We start from the raw sequence: 21,987 nt of genomic DNA, 5'->3' as shown, positions 1-21,987 counted from the left end.
TCACAGTATTATTATGGAATGGTGTGAACTTCTGCATCGACAGAGACTTGGTAACAAGTTTTCTGCTCACCTTGTGGCTGAGACTCTGAAAGGAGGGATGAAAAATAGACAATATTCAGGACATAAACATGAGGCTGAAATTCCTCAACCATTTTGGTACACTCATACCTCAGAACATTTGCTGGACGGGGTGGCACAGTGGTCCAGTGGTTGGCACTGCTACCTCATGGCGCTGAGGACCCGGGTTCGATCCCGGCCCTGGGTCACTGTCCGTGTGGAGTTTGCACATTCTCCCCGTGTCTGCGTGGGACTCACCCCCACAACCCAAAGATGTCCAGGTTAGGTGGATTGGCCACGCTAAATTGCCCCTTAATTGGAAAAATAAGAATTGGGTACTCTAAATGTATATTTAAAAAAAAAGAACATTTGCTGGAATTGCTGAAAGCTGCACAGCATGTGTAGAATCCTAGCTTCATGTAAACCTTCCAAGGCCAGCACTGCTGCGTTCTGTGGCTTTTGGGAAGGTAGGTGACCAAGGTGCACCTGTCGTGGCATGCAATGTTAATAACTTCACATAAAATTAGATGCCTTCCTCCTAATCCTATCCATATCAAAGGTTCAGTTCTGAAAGGCACCAACTGTGTGAAACATTCTAAGTATTGGGACGATGGCACATTAAATTTCAACTTCTATAAAAATTATTTTCATTTTGGACAGCAGTCCAAAATGAGTAATGTTGGTTCAGCTGGCCATTATACATCTGTCCCGATTTTTATTTCCACAGCTGACAATGAAAATGGAAGTCAAGAGAGCTGTATACCCAATGGCTGAATTGATATTGCCTGTTTAACACTATTGCACATTATCAAAATCAACTGCCAGATATTTAACATAAATTAATATATACATTAATTGACATTAACTGGAAACAATCTGTGAAAACTTTTCATCAATCATTGTGGCCAACAGCCCTCTCTTCAGAACACATCAGAGGACAAAATGAAGCAATTTGCAAACATCAGCTTTAAAGAAAGATCTTCTAAATTTCATTAAATCCCTAAAAGCTAATGGAACAACAAAGCTGCTGCAAAAATCCATCAACAATCTTGAAGAAGTGACACGGACTCAAACGGTTAACGCTCCACAAATGGTGCCAGACCTGCAGACTTTTTTCCAGCATTTTCTGTTTTTATTTCAGATTTCCAGTATCCGCAAGACTTTGCTTTTATTATTGCAGTAAGAAGCTTGACTGATTCAAATGTAGTCGGTATTTAATAAAATCTATGCGCTGATGCCACTTCAGACCAGCTAGAACTAATATGTAGAGCCATGGGAAAAGCTGTCATTATTGTTGTCCTCCTGGTATTTGTTCTGCCAGACACTCGTGTGTTGTATATTCTACTCGCAGCTCTTTAGATCCTTTAGATCAGGCAAGCAGTATTACAAGGTGAACAGCAGTCAGCATCGAGCGTGGGTACTGATTGCACATACCCAGCTATATCTGTCCTGTAAATAACATAAGATTAAATAAGGGGAATATGGCCTATTAAAAATGTATTCTTCCAAACCTTATTATGGCTAAACGTATTTTCCTATATTTTTCACAGTAGGGGGATCCCTCATTTGGAATTTAGCCTGCAGCATGCTCTCGGGCTCCAAGCTTCAGAAGGCTGCTTTCACTTTCAAGTGTCTTCAAACAGGCCTCTGTATCAGCTTTATAAATTGATAGAAGCTCCTTGTAGTGCTAGTAGATTCTGATATTATAATCTGTAAATGGAATGCTGGGAACAGTTGTTCCTTAACTTTGTCAAATTTTTTGGTACTCCGTCCAATCCCCTGAGCCTTAATGTGGATCTTTAATGGTGGTGTAGAGGTGGGGAGGGGAGAAATAGTTTAGCAACATCAACATGACGTCCCCAGTTCTTTATTGCTGCGGGGCTGATCGACGTGTTGTCGCTCAGCTTCACACTAGTGTGATTGCCGGGCCATGGGTTGGGTGCTGTCCACCTCCTCCCCATATTATTCATCTCATTTTCTTTGTTACCACCACATGTAAAGATTCCATCTTGGTGCTGATTGTAACATCAGAAATACTTTCTATGAAGGTTTTTGATTTCCCTGTTCCTGGCTTAATTGCATGAGAGGAAAATCCAGGTCAAAGTGGCACATAATAGGTGGGACTGCAGTTTACCTGAAGTCCTGTTACTGTAGGCAATATTTGATGTTAGGTATTGTTGGAACCAACAATTCTACAGACACGTGCTTGTAGGATTAGAATAGCGGTTTTAATATACTCACAACAGAGCCAGCCGGTTAGCCATTGAACTTTCGGTGAACTGGCCGGCTGACCATGTGGCACTGAGCTTTTATACAGCAGCTTCCGGGGGAGGAGTCCTGGGCAGAGCCAAGGGAGAAGCCCCATACAACTCGAGCATTCCCAGAGCTACTCCCCCTGGAGGACAGGTAGTGCAACTGCACTTACAATACAGACACATGTATATACAGATTACAATCCGGTGTGAATCACATTCACCACAGGTATTCTGTGTGATTTTCACAATTCAAGAGCAAATTGGCAATGTTCTGGAATGCACTGCCTGAAAGGGTGCTGGAAGCAAATTCGGTAGTTACATTCCAAAGAGAATTGAATAAATACTTCAAGGGAAAAATGTACAGGGCAATGGGGAAAAAGCTGGGAAATAGGACTAATTGGATTGTTCTACCAAGGAACCAGTATTGGCGTAATTGGCTGAATAGCATCCTTTTGTGCTCCATCTTTCTATGATTCTACAGTGCACTAATCTAAATATACTAATGTTTCTGCTTAGGTTGAGCATTGCATCATGGGAGAACAGAGACAGTTCCGTAAGCGAAAAATATCCTCATGGTGTATTAAAGGAAAGAACTTCACATCTGCCTTTACGTCGAAACCTTGCCAGTGCACAGAGTCTGATTTTGAGTGGTAATTACTGTTCTTTTGACAGTTTAAGGAGGAGTTTGTATAATATATTAGAATTACAAACTGCAATATTAGAAATTGCTCAGTATAATACTAGAGGTTAATACTGAAAAATCATTGCAATGTTTGTCCTAATTGGTTTATGCTTTTTACTTGAATACCGGCCTGTTGATATGCTAATATGAAGATTTGATGAACGCAATCAAGTAATTTTGCCTTGAGGAAGGGCTTGAGGCCTAAAATACTGACTACTGTTTTTCCACCGATGCTCCCTGGATTGTTGAGTATTTGTGGCTTTTTCTGATTTTCGTTTTGTTTTCATATTCCAGCTCTGTAGTTCTGTAGTTTATTTTGGCACCATTTCTTAGTGTGGATTTTTCTTCAAATTTATCCCCTTTCTTTATAATTTCATAAGATATAGGAGCAAAATGAAGCCATTTGGCCCATCGAGTCTGTTCCACCATTCAACCATGGCTGACCTAATCCTGGTTTTAGCTGCACCATCCTGCCTGTTCTCCACAACCCTTCAACCCATTACAATTAAAATCTGTCTAACTCCTCCTTAAATTTACTCACCGTCCCAGCACCCACCGCACTCTGGGACAGCGAATTTCACAACCCTTTGGGAGAAATAGTTTCTTCTCAACTCTGTTTTAAATTTGCCACCTCTTATCCTAAGACTATGTATGACATCTCATTCTAGAATGCCCCACAAGAGGAAGTCGGGTGCCAGGTCTAATTTATCCATACCTTTCATCATACCTCAATTTTATCTCCCCTCACCCTTCTCAAGGCTAGAGAGTATAGGTCTAAACTCTATTCACTATTCATAGACAAACACCTCGGGTGGGGAGTCCCAGCACTGAAGAGTGGCGTGAACCACTCTGGCATCGGGCCGCCCCAAAGGTGGGAATCCTCCGCACCTTCAGGGGCTAGGCCGGCCCCGGAGTGGTTTGCGCCATGCTGGCCAGCGGGAAAGGGGTTTGGCGCCATGCCACCCGGCGCTGAAGGGCCTCCACCGGCTGGCGCGAGTTGGCGCATGCGCGGGAGTGCCAGCGTGTGCTGGCGCCATCCCAGCGCGGGAACGGGGTGTTCAGCTCCGCGTCGACCATCATGGAGGACCACAGTGGCTGACGCAGAACAATAGAGTGCCCCCACGGCCCAGGCCCACCCGCGAATTGGTGGGCCCCAATCGCATGCCAGACCACCATGGGGTACCTACCCGGGGCCAGATCCCCCTGTGCTCCCCCAAGGACCCCAGAGGCCGCTCACGCAGCCAGGTCTCGCCGGCAAATACCTGGTGTAACATACGCTGGCGGCCCTGGCCGAAAACGGGCGGCCACTTGGCCCATCGCAGGCCGGAGAATCGCTGGGGGGGCTGCCACCAGCGGCCGCCGACCGCGCGGTGCAATTCCCGCCCCTGCCAAATCCCCGGCATGGACAATTAAGCAGCCGGCGGGGGCGGGATTCATGCCGCCCCCCCCCCCCCCCGGCAATTCTCTGACCCGGCGGGGGGTCGGAGAATCCCGCCCCTCGGGCGCGATTCTCCCAAAACGGGAGAAATCGTAAAGCTGGCGTCAAACCCGGGCGGGTTTGACGCCAGCGCGCCCCTTCCCGACCGGGAACCGATTCTGGTCCCCGGTTGGGGCTAGCAGCCCGACGCCGTAGGCTCCGGCATGACGGGCTTAACGAATATCGTTAAGCCCGCTTGCCGGAGTTAGCGCCGGCTGACGCGTCATATGACGTCAGCCGCGCACGCGCGGATTGGAAGACTCCAACCCGCGCATGCGCGGATGACGTCATCGCGTATTTGCGCGAAACCCGCGCATGCGCGGGCCGGGTTGCCCCTCAGCCGCCCGCGAATGGATACTGCGGGGCGCGGAAGGAGAAAGGAGAAAGCCGGCATCGGGCCCGCTGCCCGCGATCGGTGGGGCCCATGGCACCCTTGGCACGGCCGTGGTACTGCCGTGCCAATCGGTGCCATGGTTATGAAAAGCGAGTTTGTGACGCCGTTTTTACGAACGGCCAGACCAGGTGTGTTTGCCATTCATAAAAACGGCGTAAAGGGCTGGGACTTCGGCCCATCGAACAGCTGTGAATCGCTGCCGGCTGTAAAAAAACGGCGGCAGCGATTCGGGTCAGGAGTTGGGCGGGGGGTGGGGGAGAATAGCGGGAGGGCGGGAAAAATGTCGGGAAGGCCCTCCCGCTATTCTCCGACCCGTCGTGGGGGTCGGAGAATTTCGCCCCTCATCTCTGGAATCAACCTAGTGAACCTCCTCTGAATTGCCTCCAATGCCATTATATCTTTCCTCAAATAAGGGGGGAAAAAACTGGACCCAATACTCCAGGAACGGTCTCACCAATGCCTTCTATAGTTGCAAAAACACTTCCTTACCTTTATACTCTATTCCTTTAGCTATAAATGCCAACATTCCATTCACTTTCTTTATTATCTGCTGTACCTGCATGCTAGTTTTCTGTGACTCATGAACAAGGGCCCCCAGATCCCTAAACAACAGAGCACCCTGAAGTCTCTGCCCATTTAGATAATAATTGCCTTCCCATTTATCCATGTTAAACTCCATCCACCACATTTTGACCCAGTCCCCTAACCTATCTATATCCATTTGTAAGGTTCATATTTCCTCACTGCAACTTACTGTACCACCTATTTTTGTGTCGTCTGCAAATCTGGCTATAGAACCTTCTATCCTTGTATCCAAGTCGTTTATATAGATTGTTACTAGCTGGGGCCCAAGGACCTAACCCTGTGGCACCCCACCTAGTTCCATCTTACCATCCAGAAAAAGACCCATTTATCCCGACTCTCTGCCTTCTGCCAGTCAACCAGTCTTCTATCCAAGCTAATAAATGACCCCTAATCCCATGTGATCTAACCTTGTGAATTAACCTTTTGTGCACCTTATCAAACAACTTCTGGAAGTCCAGATATACGACGGGCACGATTCTCCCCCCAAAATTCCAAGTTAATCTGTGGTGGGATTTTCTTGAGAGCTTGCAAGTTCCCAACCTATATTCGATGACTAAGTCACTTTTTTGGCCCTGGAGAGTTTCTCACCGGTTTAGCCCACACTAAGGGCGGAATTCTCCGCAAGGCCCAACGCTGTTGTGAAACCCAGAGAGGTTCACAACGGCATCGGAGGCCGCTTCTTGCCCCCTGTTCTCCCCCCTCCCCCCGGGAGGGCTAGGAGGGCCGTGCCGTAAATCTCGGCCGTGGGGCCTTGTCGCTGGCTTCAAGGCCCGGCGCGCCGAGAATGACGCGGCCGGCGCGGCTAATGACGTCAGCCGCGCATGCACAGGTTGGCCGGCTCCAACCCACGCATGCGCGGCTAACGTCACGACGGCTGACGGCTCAAACCCGCGCATGCGCGGTTGCTGTCTTCCCCTCCGCCGCCCCGCAAGACGTGGTGGCTTGATCTTGTGGGGCGGCAGAGGGGAAAGAGTGCGTCCCTTTGAGACGCCGGCCCGACGATCGGTGGGCACCGATCATAGGCCAGTCCCCTCCTGAGCACGGTCATGGTGCTCACTCCCCTCTCCGCCCCCCACAGGCCCCATACTCACCTTTGGCGCTCTGTTCATGCCGGCAGCGATCAGATGTGGTTGCCGCCGGTGTGAACTGGTTGGGAATGGCAGGCCGCTCGGCCCATCTGGGTCGGAGAATCACGGGTTGCCGTGAAAAACGGCGGCCCGCGATTCTCTGAGCGGCGTGTCTCAAAATGCGACACGCCATTTTGTGGGGGGTGGGAGAATCGCGGGGGGTGCCAGAGCGGCCCTCCCATGATTCACCCACCCGGCGTGGGAGCGGAGAATCGCACCCTAAGAATTATTTTTTAGCAATGGGGAGCTGAACTCAGAGATTGGGCCGCCATTTTGAAAGGGGGGTGCCCTCATCTCTAAATGAGCTTGTGGATCCCCCACACCCCACCCATGGGCATTGTCACTCCCCACGCACATTGACAGTTCCTCACACACCCCCAAGGAAGGACACCCTCCTATGGGGTCCCTGGGGTTCATCCTCTTCAGGCCCCCCCAAGCCCCCTTACAGCACCCTCTCCCTTCTAGAACACCCATCCATCACCCACCCAACCACCCAGAGGCCCCTACTTATTTGCTCTGAACTCCCCTACCCTTCAACCTCTCCCCTCCACCCTCATTTCATGGACATCGACCCTCTCGCCCCCTGACCCTGGGCAGTGGCACCCTGGCACTTAAGCACCCTTGCACTGCCACCCTGGCACCGAGGCAGTGATATCTGGGAGCTAGGCAGTGCCAAGGTGCCAGCTGGGCAGTGTCAAGGTGCCAGTTTTCCAGGGGGAGGGCCAGGGAGCCACGCTGCACTTACCTTGACCACCCGGGGTCTCCGGTGGCCTGGTGCCGTTCTGCCTGCTCCACGTTTGTGTGGGCCAGCACTGATCGACGCCTGGCTACAGCCTCCCTGGGGAGTGAAACAATCAAGGGAGGCCAGTGGATCCCACGCAGGTAGGTCTTAAATAGGTTTACGACCTACTTTCGCGAGCGTCATTCGGTCCCATCCATTTGGGGTGGGGCTCCGACTCCGGCATCTCGTGGGAATTCGAAGGATCCCGAGAAGTGTGTGAGGTGTCGGGAGGCTTTCTGCAATCCTCTCCCGGCATTCTCCGGCATGCTGCGCTCAAGCGAGAGCACAACCTGGCCGGAGAATCGTGCCCTACATCTACAGGATCCCCATTATCCACTTTGCTTGTTACATCTTCAAAGAACTTGCACAAATTAGTCAAACATAATTCGCCCTTCATAAAACCATGCTGACTCTGATAAGAGTTTTGACTTTCCAGCTGTCGTGATATTCCTTCCTTGATAATTGATTCTCACAATTCCCCAACTCAGATGTTAAACTAACTGGTCTGTAACCTCCCACATTCTGCCTCCCTCCCTTATTGAATAAGGGCGTTACGTTAGCATTTTTCCAGTCCACTGAAACCTTTCCCATGTCTAAGAATATTATAACTTTATGAAGATTCTGACTTGTTTTCTGTTACAGTTTGATGAGTGCTTCCCATGTTTGAACCAGTTATCGGCCAGCATTCACTACCTGCACTAGAGGATGGACTTCAGGAGCTGAAATACTGATTTCACTTTCTCCTTTCACCTCCATCTCTCATAACCTTTTTACAGCGCTCCAAATTCTGTCCTGGCTGAAATCAGCTAGCTCAGCACAGATCGAAACTAGAATCATTGAGCATTTCGCTGTGGAAGTCCGCACTACAGATGTATTTACTGTAAAAATCCACCATGGAAGTGGAGTATGTGGTTTAGCACTTAGTCATAACATATCAAAACAGTGATAATCTTCTGAATCATTCAATTAAATATAACCCAAAAGTACTACTTGTCAAATCATGTGAGTTGATCACAGAAGACTGGATGTTGTTGCCATCTGACACCAACTAGCAACAGAATTAAAAGAGAAAATACTTAGAGCTGCATTTGAAGCCACTAATTCAACTTAATATTGAGATACCAGTGAATTAGTGCCCCGCAGTGGAGAGTCTTGTGCAGTAGAAACCTTGGCAAGCGGGGGAGATGGTATGGGAGCATTATTTTCTATATTGAGAGTGTTAATTTGCAAAGTCTATCTTGACAGTGCTAAATCGAATATTTGTGCTGAGTGGTATATTGTCAATACTGTTGCTTTCTTGAAAAGTTTTGTAGATTGTGTGTAATCAAGGTTCGTGTGCATTTCATGCAGTTGCAGATTATGTATATGCAATTTCTCAAACTCCATGGATTTAGTGAGACCTCAAAGATGTTGCAAAGTAAAGCACTTGACTCAAAATTCACTATCTTAATTTTCTTTTAGTCAACAATTAATAATCACTAGGTAAACATACCGTGACTGCGTCCCAATTGGTCCTTCAGGGTAGGCATTAACATGGAGAATGCATGTATTTATGATGTATTTATGTAATTAATAATAAAGACTTTAATGTAAAATCTCTGACTTAAACATTAGCAGAACTTGGTGGCCTCCTTTTGCACGGTAGAGATTTTTGAACGCAATACACAATAGTAATCCAGATGTGATGACATACTAAGTAGAGAAAAACTTGGAAATCAAAAATTAACAAGTTATCAGCATGTATAAGATGTCTACTTCTGCAGACAAGGCCATTCACATACTGCTGCCCCATGTCCAACTGGTGTTCAGCACTGCCAATGTGTAGGCCGATCAAAGAGCTATTTACAGCAGTTTGGAAACTTAATGAGAAATTTCTACCCCTCTGGATATGACTCAATGGAGTTCCTCAATGTATAAATTATATGGAATCCATAGGGTGAATATTCAACTTGCCAAACAACTGGAAATTGAAATTGAGTGCTTTCAATATCGGATGTCTGATCCGCAGCACCAGTTTTATACGCGGACAAATGTTGAAAGGCTATTCCTGTGTTGTTTCACCTGTTTGGTTTTTATTTAATCATTGTTGTATTTTTTGCAGTGACTATGGCTTTGAACAGCAAGCTAATGGCAGGTGTGTCCCAGCATTTTGGTACAACCCAGATTCACCCTCTGAGGACTGTAAATTTGGACTGACGTACACCAGAAGCTCTGGGTAGGTACTGCATATGGCAGTTGAAAAAAGAAGCTGCCTGTGAGTGCAGATATATAATAAACTCCTTCCCCTCCTCCCCATTTCATTGGTCTCCATGCACCTTATCATGGGACATACATTTATGGATCCTTCTAATGCTAGAGCTTATTTTCCTGAGAACAGCAATTGCCTGCTCCTTATCTTTTACCAGTGTTGATAAGATACCTACATTGGCTGTGAATCTCATGGAATAAAATTTCATCTTCACTGCCTCGATAGTAAAGAATTTAGGATGACCTTGGGATACTGAAAGCACTTTACAACCAATTCAGTACCTTTGAAATATAGTCACTCTTATAGGAAACAGAACAGCCAGTTTGAGGACAACGAGGTTTAACAAACTACAGTGTGATAGTAACCAGATATACTGAGCTGAATTCTCCGCTTCCCACCACTGGCAGCGAGGATTGCAATCAGGTGGAGAACAGCATACAAGGGAAAAATCGCCATTTGCCTCCGGAACCAATTCCAATGTCATGTTCCGGTATTCCATTGACGGCGTTAGCGTGATTTGCGCCCCGTGCTGGCGGGCCCAAGCAAAACCGTCATTTGCATAGATTTAAATCTCATTAGCAGGTTGGGCACATCATGCTCCACCCGGCGCGATACTCCACCCCTCTCAGGCGGAAGTCACACGGGCATGAATTTGTGAAAGTGTTTACAAGCGCGTCTGGGCGCTGTGGCTGCTGAGGGGGCGCGAAAGGCAAGAAGAACTCTCGAACACTGAAACATTGTCGGTCTTGCTGCAGGGGTGGCTGCCTGGGCTTGGGGGTGTAGCATGGGATGATTCGGTGCCAAGTGCATTCACTCGGGGTGTCCCCCTTGGGTTCATGGTCACCTTTGCTGCAGTTTGTGATTTAAAAGCACCAGCAGTGCCAAGGCACCACCCTGTCCAAAGGGCATGAAGCTGGGGTCCTCCGATCCCCTTGGAGACCCCCATAAGTGCCTTTCCTTCTGGTCCCCGTTTGTGGGTACCCGTGCAAAACGGCTCTCGCCTGAGGCAAAGGGATTTAATCCCAAGGCCACAGGTACCTCGGGAGTCTGCACGTTGGAGTGAGAGTTACTGTCTCACTCATTGTGGGTGGGATTCACCTCGCAACATCCCGTGACATTGCGTTGAATTTCGCAAGGCATTGTGATCCGGGCAGATCCCGGCTGGCGAGCTTCTTTTTTTGGCACAGTGTGGTTGTTGGATCATGGTTGTAGGACCTAGTCTCCCAGGTGGAGAATTCAACCCACTGTTTAGTGATGTCGGTTGAGGAAAAGTCTTCTGTTCTTTTCAGTAGGGTATCATGGGTTCTTTCGCAACAGCCTGAGAGGGCAGTTGGGGCCCCAGTTTAATGTTTTTGCTGAAAGGTTTCCCTGATGGTGCAGTATCCTTTCACCCAGTGAATGACAATCTGGATTATGAGCGGAGTCCAACTTGCACTTACATCTGACTCCTAGAGCACAATTTAACAGAAACATTTCTGAGTGTCATTTTGGGTGCGATTGGCAGGGTGTATCTCAATGGCCACGTTGGCGAGATCGCGACCCATATTTAATGGCACTTAGTACCGGAAATGAGCCTCAAGAAGTTGCTCAACATTACTGGATATCTCGCCATCTGATTTGCCAGACCAATAACTCCACTGAGCTGCAAGGGTAAATTACCACCTCTCTCCTGACATCAGTTCCATTGGGTGGGGGGTATCAGAGATCCGAGTCCTCAGCCCCTATGAGTAACTGGCCCTGGTGTTTGCAAGGTTGACCAAGGAGTGAGCAGTCACCGACAACAAGGTTGGCGTGCGCCGCAGAAGTGAGAATCCATTGCCCCTTCACCCAGGTGACATGTCTCAAGTGATCCTTCCCTCTCACTGACCACACGTCCATTGTCCCACAGGTTCTGATAGTGCTGTGCCATCCGGAGTCGTTCCCATACCTGACACCCAAGCAACCACCTCGGAGGAGGTCTCCGAGAGGACCACCATCGAGGCATAACAGCTATCACCGGCACCCTCCACCAGTGCAGACACACTCGGTGGGCGACATTAGTGGGCAGTCTTATGGGGCACAATCTGGTGAGCACCACACCATGTGGAGGCAGGGATATCCAAGGAAATCAGTGGTGGGAGATCACAGTGGAAAGCCTAGAGCAAGAGGTCTGCGTCATGAGTAGTGGTGCTCAATGCATGGCTCAGTCTGTGACTGAGTGCCTTGACACCATGTCCCATTTGGGCAGCACAGTAGCACAAGTGATTAGCACTGTAGCGCCAGGGTCCCAGGTTCAATTCCCTGCTGGGTCACTGTCTGTGTGGAGTCTGCATGTTCTCCCCGTGTCTGCGTGCGTTTCCTCCGGGTGCTCTGGTTTCCTCCCACAGTCCAAAGATGTGCAGGTTAGATGGAAGGGTCATGATAAATTGCCCGTAGTGACCAAAAAAGGTTAGGAGGGGTTATTGGGTTGCGGGGATAGGGCTTATGAGGGTCGGTGCAGACTTGATGGGCTGAATGGCCTTCTTCTGCCCTGAATGTTCTATGTTCTATTTGCTGACTGTGGACATTGCTGAGGCACTGCAGAGCATGACCCAGTCACTGAAGACCATTGCTGTGTCAACACCATGGTGCACACAATGGGGAGCCTCCAGGACTGGCAGAGCCAGGTGACTTAGAGGGCTCTGGAGCTCACTCCAGCTGCCCCTCCATCGCACAAAGTCCTCCAGGGCCCTATTGACACTGTTGGGGAGGAGGAAACGCTGGCGTTCAACCCGGACCTGCCACCAAATAGTCAACGACAGTCTCCAACGGCGATTCGCCAACGGGGCGAATCACCCCTCCTGACACCTGCACATCTCAAGGGCATCAGGCAGAATAGTGTGGCATGGTGATGCCAAAGACACCGATAAGTCAGCCGTGGCCCCCAACGTCTGGACCCTTCAGAATCCGTCTGCCAAGGGCATCAAAGGCCACAGGGCAGGAATGCAGCATGCTGTCTCTACCTCTGATGTGCATCCCAGGGAACGCACCTAGACAGAGCAGTAGACCACAAAAGATCAACAAGAGAGAGGACCACTGAGTGGGCATTGTGGGACACTATCTGTCGTGAGGGGGAATGGAAATGTCAAATGTTCACAATCAAAACATGTTACACCTCATGCATGTGAAGCTTCTGTCATGTTACTCTTCACAACAGGCCTGCCTACACCCCCACCCCCTGTTACCCTCCGCTCTCCTCACCTCCGGGCACAGTGGTCCAAGATCAAACGCCCCCGGTGCAGAGGATGGGTGTGAGCGTGCTGTCAGCAGATAGGAGTCAGATTTGGGTACAAACTGAGGAGAACTAGAGCTAACCTCTTAGCAAGTGATCATCACTCTCTTGCCTTATATATTGACCCGCTGACAGTGCCGACACAGGCCCTGGGTGATGTCACACAGACCTTTTTTTTTGGGGGGGAGGGGGGGGAGTGCGAGGCAGTGAGCTGACGGACAAAGCCTCATCCTATGAGAGTCGGATGAGGATGAGGGCCTCCCAGGTCCTCCGGACATGCCAGAACCTTTCTGCCGTCTGTCGTCCGGCTACTCCCCGGGCTCGTCCACCACCCCTTCCTGATTCACCTCTTCCTCAGACGAGGCCGCATATCCCTTTTCCTCCTCCAGCATGTCGCCCACTGCTGTGCCAGGTCGTGGAGGGCACAGCAGACCACCACAAAGCAGAAGACCCTCTGGGGATGTACCACCAGAGTGGTCCAGGCATCGGAACCCGCATTATGAGCAGTCCAATGCACCAGTCAATGACAGCATGGATGGAAACCTGGGCCGCGTTATATTTGGTCTCAACCTCAGCCTCCGGCTACTGCATCGGCATTATCATCCAGGACCTCAACGGGCACCCCGCATCTCTCGGGAGCCAATGTGTCATCCTGGGGTGGTCCTTCAAGACGTCGAAGATCTTAGGATGAAGCTGCCATGAAAGCGTCCACAAACGTGCATGTTCTGGAGGTGGTGGTCGCACACAAGTTGAACATTCAGGGAGTGGAACCCCTTCCTGTTAATAAAGGCCACTCCCTGATGCCCCGGTGCATGCAAGGCACCATGAGTGCCATCAATAACCCCCGGACCTGGGGTATTCCGACGATGGCGGAGGATCCTGCATCTGTGACTTCATGGATGCACTGTGTGGGCTGTAGCTTGTGATATACCGCACAAGGCCTGGAATGATTCAGTTGCATAGACGCTCACGGCTGTGGTGATCTTCTCCGCACCGGGGTGTCCTCCTCCTCCACGGGGTGCCAAATCCGCAAGTATCTGGCACAGCTGCCGGATTGTTTCATTATTCAGGCAAAGTCTCCTGCGGCACATGCTGTCCTTCATCTCCTCGAAAGACCTGGCGCTCCCCTCTGGGTTTCTCCTTGACCTGATGGGCAGCCGGGTCTTCAGGGTGGGCGGCAGCCCCTGCACATGGGGTGCCACCTGCAGCCTGCATTGATGTTGCTGCCTTCCTCGGCGTCTGGGCTGCCATCAGCACCGTAAGGGCAGCCTCTGTGGGACGACATAACCAGCCATATTATTATATCTGTAAGGTATGGAGAAGGAGAGAGACTGACAATCAGTTAAGGTTTCCACCCCAGGACCCTCATATCCCCCAAGCCTCCCCATCCTTAAGTGTCCTGCTTTCAGAATGCCATCCACCAAGCCAACTATGCTGGAAAACTTTGCTCTGCACACTCAACCTCGACAACAGCAGGAGCTCCTAGACCCCAGACCCCTGCTGGGAACATTAGGGAGACTGTGCTCATGTACCCTCCCCTGATCCACACACTTACCCTATGATTGCGAAGATATCGACAGCGCTGAAGCCCAGCTTTTGAGTGTTTGATTGTTGGCTGCTGCCTGTATGGTGCTGACACTTCTAGAGTTCAGGCAAACTGTACAGGCTTCAAAGTTTGATTGAAATGCAATGCAATAATCATCGTCTGAGACATGACACATGTACCAACGAGAAGCCACTTGAGAACAATGTGTTTATTAAATGGTCAACAGTCATAAAGATTTGAAAGTCAACTATGTAACATTCCACATATCACAGTAATGATCAAACAAGGAAACGTCACCGTTCCATATTAGTACCAATGCAAAGATATATCAGCTAATTTTCACCAAAAAAAACAGACATATGGTATCACCCCTCACAGGTTGATCAATTGGAATGGAGGATAAGCCTGAGAATGTGTTATCATGTCCAGAACTTTGTTGTGGAAATGATTTGTCCATCAATGTGTGACTTGTTCCATGTATCAATGCCATTCTCCATCCAGCAGCTGCAGCCGTGCAGGCACTCTCACAACGGCCCAATCTCACCGGAACCAAATGATGCCATCCACATATTCCACTGGTGCTCAAGGTCCAGTCGAACATCCTTGACTTCCAGCGTGTTTAACCCACGTTGACGTCCCAAGCACTGAGGCAGCACTCCAGTATCCTTGTGCTGCATGCCGGAAAATAAAAAAGGCTACTCACTTTCTCCGTTCCCCTCAGCAGCCATTGCACCAACTTCACGTTTTTAAAAAGGACTATTAAACGACACCCACGTGATTTTTTTTGCTTGAGAGCCGGTTAATTCCCGGGAGCCTTTTGCATTCAACTTCAATGAGATGGAAATGAATGCAAATGATGGTTAATGATATGCTCGCCATATTTGGACATGATCTGGAATCTAGCAAACTGATTCATTCCTGGCGCAAATTTAGAATTCGGCCTTGCCTGCTATTTATGGGCCATTCAGCCCATCACATCTGCACCAGCCTAGGTCCATTTCTCCCCCCCCCCCCCCCCCCCCCCCCCCCCGCCCCCCACCACCCCCCTGTCCCCACAATCCCATCTAAGCTGCACATCTTTGACAGGTTGGTGCAACCCACCAGTTCACTGAGGCCTGCCTGCTTAACTTGCTACAGCAGGGTAAATGAAAACATTTACATTGCTTTTTAGAGCACTGCAGCATAGAGGGAAACCCTTCTTGCTTTATCAGTAGTACTGCTGAACTGTCAGCCCACCGAGGAGGTGAGCCTCTGCCTCCATTCACCTCACAATTGGATGTTACCAATTTAACTTGCCTGGGCTTTCACCGCCCGCATGGATTTGGGCCCCGTTTTCAGTCCGAGAGGTATAACTTCCATCCTTTTGATTCTGACCATTGTTTCCATTGCCTTGTAAAATGGGAACAGAAAGGCAGACACAAATCACAAAAGGAATTGAAGAGAAGTTAGAAAAGGTTTATTCACACAGAGGGTGGTTAGAATATTGCCACAAATGTGGCTTACCGCAATCTTAGGTCTTGTGTTTTTGGAGCTGTTTTTCTGAAGCTCTGATTTGAAGTATGACGTGGGTCGACTCCATGTCTCTGGAGCCAAGGGTATGACAGAAGTGCTTTTTTCTGAGGTGTTTTTGCAATAAAATTGAAACATATGAGGTGTTGATCTGCCTGCTGATGGCTTGTTTTCATTTCGAGTCTTGTGACTGCTTGTGAGATTGGTAATCTTGCAGCATCTCAATGCTGCGGTTTTAGAGTAATTTTGATTAATGCTTTTCTCTCCAGACTGGTAATCATCTTGGAACTAGCACTGATGACAAGAGGAAGAAAGATAGAATCCCAGATATATTGCACAGAATCTGCAGAGTGTCAAGCAGCTATTTTCCCTCTCTTATTCTGTCTCTGCTATATAATATGAATGTTTATCTGAAAACGCTGGTCTGGGTAATAAAGTGCTGCATGTTTTGAACAGTTACAGGAAGGTGGCACTGAATGTCTGTCAGGGTGGCATTGACAAGCGGCAAGGCTCCATGCAGTACCGATGCCCATTAATGGCTCCGAAAGGCCTCCGAATTGTCACAAAAGGAGAAAGACTAGCAGTCAACCCCGGTGATGACGTTACATTTTTGATATTCCAGAATCAGGTAATCTGGGCCTAATCAGTTCTGCCAAATTAGTGTTTGCAGATTGTCGGATACAAGCACCCATGCACACACCCCATCCAGAGTGGAGAGACTCGCTGGTGTAGTGGCAATGTCACTGGACTAGAAATCCAGAGGTCCATGTTGATGCTCTGGGAACATGGCTTGAAATCCCACCATGGCAGCTGGTGGAATTTAAATCCAATTCAGAAAATCAGGGCCATGCAACTATAATCTGTTCACGAATGCCCTTTAGGGAACAAATTCTTACTCTGTCTTCTCTACGTGTGACTCCGGACCCATAACAATGTGATTGACTCTTAACTGCCCTCTGAAATGGCCTTGCAAACCATTCAGTTGAAGAGGGGTGGACAAAAAATGCTGGTCTTGCCAGTGACACCCACGTGAAAGAATACATTTTTAAAACGCCCACACACGCTACTTAAGGATAGTTCAAATTTGTTCTAATTGGCCTAAATCTGGCTGAAATAATAGTGGAGGCAGTGGCAATGGAAATGACTAAGCCTCTATAATTGTAATTTTGTCCTAACTGTGGTAATTATATGGTCTGCAATTTAATTTGGACAGTTTGTTTTATTGCAAGTGGTCAAGTTGATTTTTCCCACACCATCATCTGTGAGAACTGTTGCGGCCACGGCCATGATGGTTAGAAATCCTGAGCACTTCTGGCTGCACGCCCACTAAGGTTATCATGCAAGTACCTGGTCCATATAGTCCCAGTCTCCTTCCTAATTTTCCCTGAGGCAACTGATTATAGCTATGATCGTGAAAGGTGCCTCAGTGTCCCTGAGTAAGGAGAATTGGCCAGTGTTTTTGCTCCTGATCACATTTCAATTTTTGTTGAAAGTGCACTTTACATATAGGGTGAGGGCAGGATTGGGCTTTGCACTTAGTGGCAAGCTCACATGTAAATAATGGTTACTTGAACAAGGCGCTGGGACTGCAGCTGCTGCCCATGGAACTGTAGCCTGGTACGGTGTCAGTACCTTCAGGAAAGAGGGGGTTGAGGAAAGATTGACGGAGAAAGCTGATAAAACAATTCTAAAAACCTCAGCCCCATAACTGCATGGCAGAGACACATCACCATTCTTAATTTAATTGCCCCTTACTTCAACACTGACTTAATAATATACTTATCTTCAGATGAGTACATTGTTAATTGAGCATAGAATGAAAATATATCAAATCACATCCAGGTGGTTAAATGGTGTATGCAATTCCTGCGACAGCCAGAACAATTAAATTCTTGTTCCTGATCCACGTGAATGCAAATGTTCTGTGGTAATTTTCATTTTTGAAGCTTAGCTCATGGAATATTTTTTTTGAAACATATGCCTGCCATTGGTACAGAACTTAGCATTTCAAAATATTTTACTTGCACAATTCAACAGACAATGGCCTTTAAGCGCCTCGATGAGTTGCCTTTTCTTTTGGTCTGAGTCAAGACATTCACTGTGAGCAGATCATACAGTGTTGGAGTTAACACCAATCCTGTCATCTCCTCTCATCCATTATCCATACTAAGATTGGCTAGTTCATCACAGAATAGAGATCGATCCAGGAACCTTGTTATTCCAAAATGGCACTGTGCTACACATTCCAGTATATTTACCCAGCAATCAGCATTAAGCTTAAATGATCTAATTGTACTTTAAGGAAATGAATCAGAGTGACTAGCTATAAATTGAATGAGGCTAAAACGCTATAACCATAATACTTTTAAAAAATGTAATTTATGAAAATTGGTAGCCAAGGGTAACAGGTCTTGGCAGAACAGTTACTGTGCCCATTCCAGCCTTGGTATCTTATCTGTTAAAGGTGATTTTGTCGAGTGTTTTTGACCATTCATTATTGCACATCTATTGTAATGTAGAAAATGGTTAGCTCTCAAACACTGAATCATTTTATATGTATTTTTGAAGGCAGTTTTAAAACACACTCGATCTTGAAGTTAGTTGTACGTGATTAATGGGCGCAATTCTCCAGCCTCGTTCTCTCTCGTGAAACGAGGCCGGTGAATCATAGAATCATAGAATTTGTGCAGAAGAAGGCCATCTGGCCCATCGAGTCTGCACCGGCCTTTGGCTAGGATGAGGCCGAAAATTAGAGCTGCGCTCAGCGCCAAACTGTTTGCGATGCAACTGCCCGCTCCAGTAGGCGAAATCAGGATCTCGCCATAGCGTGGCGAGAAACCAATTATCACCACTTAAGCCCTATTTCCATATAATTAACGGGAGCCACCCCTTATCCAATGGCTTCCCATGATTTATCGACCTCCCCAGCAAGAGATCATGCAGGTGCCGATTAGCACAGAAGCCCGGCGGAAGGGCTTCTGTGGGGAGGTGAGTAGCCATCTTTGCTAACAGGCAAAGACCTTGGGGGCGCTGGGCTTGCCACCCCAGTGCTCGACACGGGGGCGGAACCCTCGGCTTGGGGAGGGACCCCGTCTGGGAATGGGGGCGTCATGGGAGGGTGGGAGGGGGCAGTCACGCGAGCCATACAAATGTCAACCCTGGATCATATGTATCCGTTCCGGGTGCAACTGTTGTCCCTGCCCGTCTGCTCCATCGTCCACCCATAGCCCCCATCGACTGCCGAGGACTGGCCATGCGGCTGAAGGCTATTGCTAATAAGGAATTGGCAATCGTGGTTAAGTGAGTACTTCACACACTCAAGTGGATTCCCATGGGTGGCCGGGCCGTGTAGCATGTGGGAGTCATTGCCCAGCATCCCAATCAGACTATGATGCCTGGCCACTGTGCCTGAACACGGCGGGAGGCAACACCACACACGCAGCAGCCAACGCCCGAAAACCCTGGGGGTGGGACACAGCTCCAAGGACATGTCCATGGTCAGAGAGTGGGTGAGTGCTACGGGGAGGGGATCAACGCCTGGTCCAGGTGATGTTATGAACGGGTGTCCGGGGTACAGGGTCTGGAGTCTGGTGAGGGGAGCCCAATGTGGCCGGGAGTGTGTGGACAGAGCGTTCCGGTGGGGGTGATGGGGGGATCAATGGGGGAATGGAAGGCCCCAGGATAGGAGCCACCACTGTCAGTCTAACACCCTCTCCCAATGCTGTACAGATATTGAACGCTATGGAAGGGGTTTTGGACCCAGCAGAACTTGGCCTAGTGGTGCTGCTGCTAGGCCGGGCAGCCAGACGCCAGAGATGGCAGCAGCAGCATTAGTAGATGCTGGAGACGGCGGCCCATGTGGCGGACCCCAACCCACTCTCTGGAGGAGATGACTACCCATCAGTCCTGGGAAGGACCCAAAGGGGGAGGCCCATTTCGACTCAGGGTATACGGATCTCAGGGTATAGGGGTGACACTGGTCATTCGAACAGATGACGGACAGGACATGCCACAGGAGGCTCCGCCTCAACAAGGAGACAGTGCAACACCTGTGCCATGTCCTCATGAACTTGGCACCACATGGAGGAGGACACCCGCTCACTGTGGCCATTAAGGTCACCTAAGCCCTGAGGAACTGGCTAATGACACCAGTATGGAGGCGGAGATGAAGCGGAGACCCGGTACGAGACCCATACGGCCACTCGGGCTGCCTTTGAGCGGTGCATCAAGGTCCTCAAGATGCGGTTCCGGTGCCTCAATCACTCCAATGATGAACTCCAGTACACCTTCCTTCGCCCGCTTTGTGGTTGTCTGCTGTGTCCTCCACAACCTCGCACAGCAGCGGGTGACGTGCTGGAGGTTGTTGATGAGGAATATGTGACACCTCCGAGAAGGACGAGGAGGAGGAGGAGGATGATGAGGAGGCGGGAAGATAGGTTTGGGAGTGTGGAGTGAGACACTGCGTAAGGCGAATTCTTACCTTGCTTGCCCAGGTTGTGCTTTTAAAAAAATATTTTTATTAAGGCATCCCTGGCTGTATTTCCCCCTCCCCCTTAGCTGAGAGACACTGAAAGCAAGTACAGTGCCCCTCGTCAGAAATCAGCTAACCCAGTGGATTGGCAATTATATTGCAGTTTAACAAAGCTTTCCTAATTGGTGGGATGGGGAAGCAGAATTGACTTTTCAGTAGTTGGTGCTTATTGGAGCCATTGTTTCCTGAAAATCCAGACAAAAATCCAGCACTGAAATCCTGACAGAAATATGTGGAAATTATTACAGTAATATTCATATGGAAGTGTAAATTTCCAGTTTGTGCCAGCAAATGGAACCAATTACAGAGCGCCTTTAGCAAGAGCTGTAGCTCTGACGTAAGTTACAGAAATAAAATCAACTGCATGTGTTAATAAGATCACAGCTGCTACCTTTGATTGTTACTGTCAGTAAATATATATATTTATGATGATTATAACATTCTATTAATAGTCCCAGAATGAGCTAAAGATTCTAGAATTGGTGGTTTGTTTGCTTTGTTACTGTGCACTGCTAAAAATGATCTGAAAGTCATTAGCGCTTCTTGTGGGAATGAGGCATCATTGAAGCACAGCAAATCCGTCTCACTCTGGACATCCGATCAACAATAACTGTTCCATATCAGTCTCAGGGGCTGAATATGTGAACCATGTACTGTGTGTCGCTGGCCTGGTGATATATGTGCAGCAGTCCAAACTCCTTCCAGTGCAGGATCTTACGGGGGAAATGAAGCCATGTCATCTTTTTATGGCACTAGCTGCCATAAACCAGATAAATTTTTAAAAGTCACATTGAGAAGCTAGGGAGTCGGGTGTTAAGGTGGTCGGAGCGGGAACAGGGGGCGGGGGGGGGGGGGGGGGGTGTTGCAGATGCGTATAAAATGGGAGATATCAGGAGGACAGCTGTGGGGTTAATCACGGGGGGGGGGGGGGGGGGGGTCAGGAAGTATTCCAGTGTTTTGAGTAGTCACGGGAGGTGGGGGTGGGGTGAAGTTGGGCTTCATGTGGGGCGGGGAGGGAGGCAGGGTTTCAGTTTTTTAGTTACCCATAAGTTAGAAGTAGTTTTAATTAATTAAACTTTCCCAGGATAATTCTTCTACTGAGAGTCAGGAACCATCCAAAGTGTCTGATTTAAATCTGAGTATTAGATGGTCCGAGGTGCAGGGTAACTACCCATAGAAAATGTAAACGTCCCGGGCAATTCTCATGCTCTCCTTGGCCTGGGGGTCATCTGGGCTGTTCCCCAGTGCATCTTCTGGCGTATCTCAGGGCATCCCTAGAATGGATATTCTGGACTACATTTAAAGCTAAAGTTTATCAAGATTTTGGCTTATGGCATCAAGAAATTAATTCAAACAGCTTGCCCCTAATCTAAGTCCACTCGTACATTAGATCCCTCTGGTAAATACTCAGATCCACAGTCCTTAGTGCGAGACACTGAATGACAACGTTGGAGGAAAGCATTTTAAAACATTACCTCACTGTTACATCATTAACATGGTTCATCCGTTGATGCTCAAGGGGCTGTTTGACAAGTTGCATTTGTG

General features: G+C 48.6%; 1 protein-coding gene across 8 annotated transcripts in view; it reads left to right on the top strand.

Annotated features, from left to right (window-relative positions):
- sorcs2 (sortilin-related VPS10 domain containing receptor 2) overlaps positions 1–21,987 on the top strand; it is an 840,628-nt gene that overhangs the window by 760,124 nt on the left and 58,517 nt on the right. For all 8 annotated transcript variants that reach the window (XM_038792097.1, XM_038792096.1, XM_038792100.1 and 5 more), the window contains 3 exons: positions 2,829–2,962; positions 9,460–9,573; positions 16,368–16,539. In XM_038792097.1, the coding sequence (XP_038648025.1) occupies positions 2,829–2,962; positions 9,460–9,573; positions 16,368–16,539 (420 nt within the window). The remainder of the gene's footprint in view (positions 1–2,828; positions 2,963–9,459; positions 9,574–16,367; positions 16,540–21,987) is intronic.

Source organism: Scyliorhinus canicula, chromosome 3 (assembly GCF_902713615.1).
Source record: "Scyliorhinus canicula chromosome 3, sScyCan1.1, whole genome shotgun sequence".
Lineage (NCBI taxonomy): Eukaryota > Metazoa > Chordata > Chondrichthyes > Carcharhiniformes > Scyliorhinidae > Scyliorhinus > Scyliorhinus canicula.
Note: the sequence above shows the minus strand (reverse complement) of the source record. Positions and strands in the feature narration are given on the sequence as shown.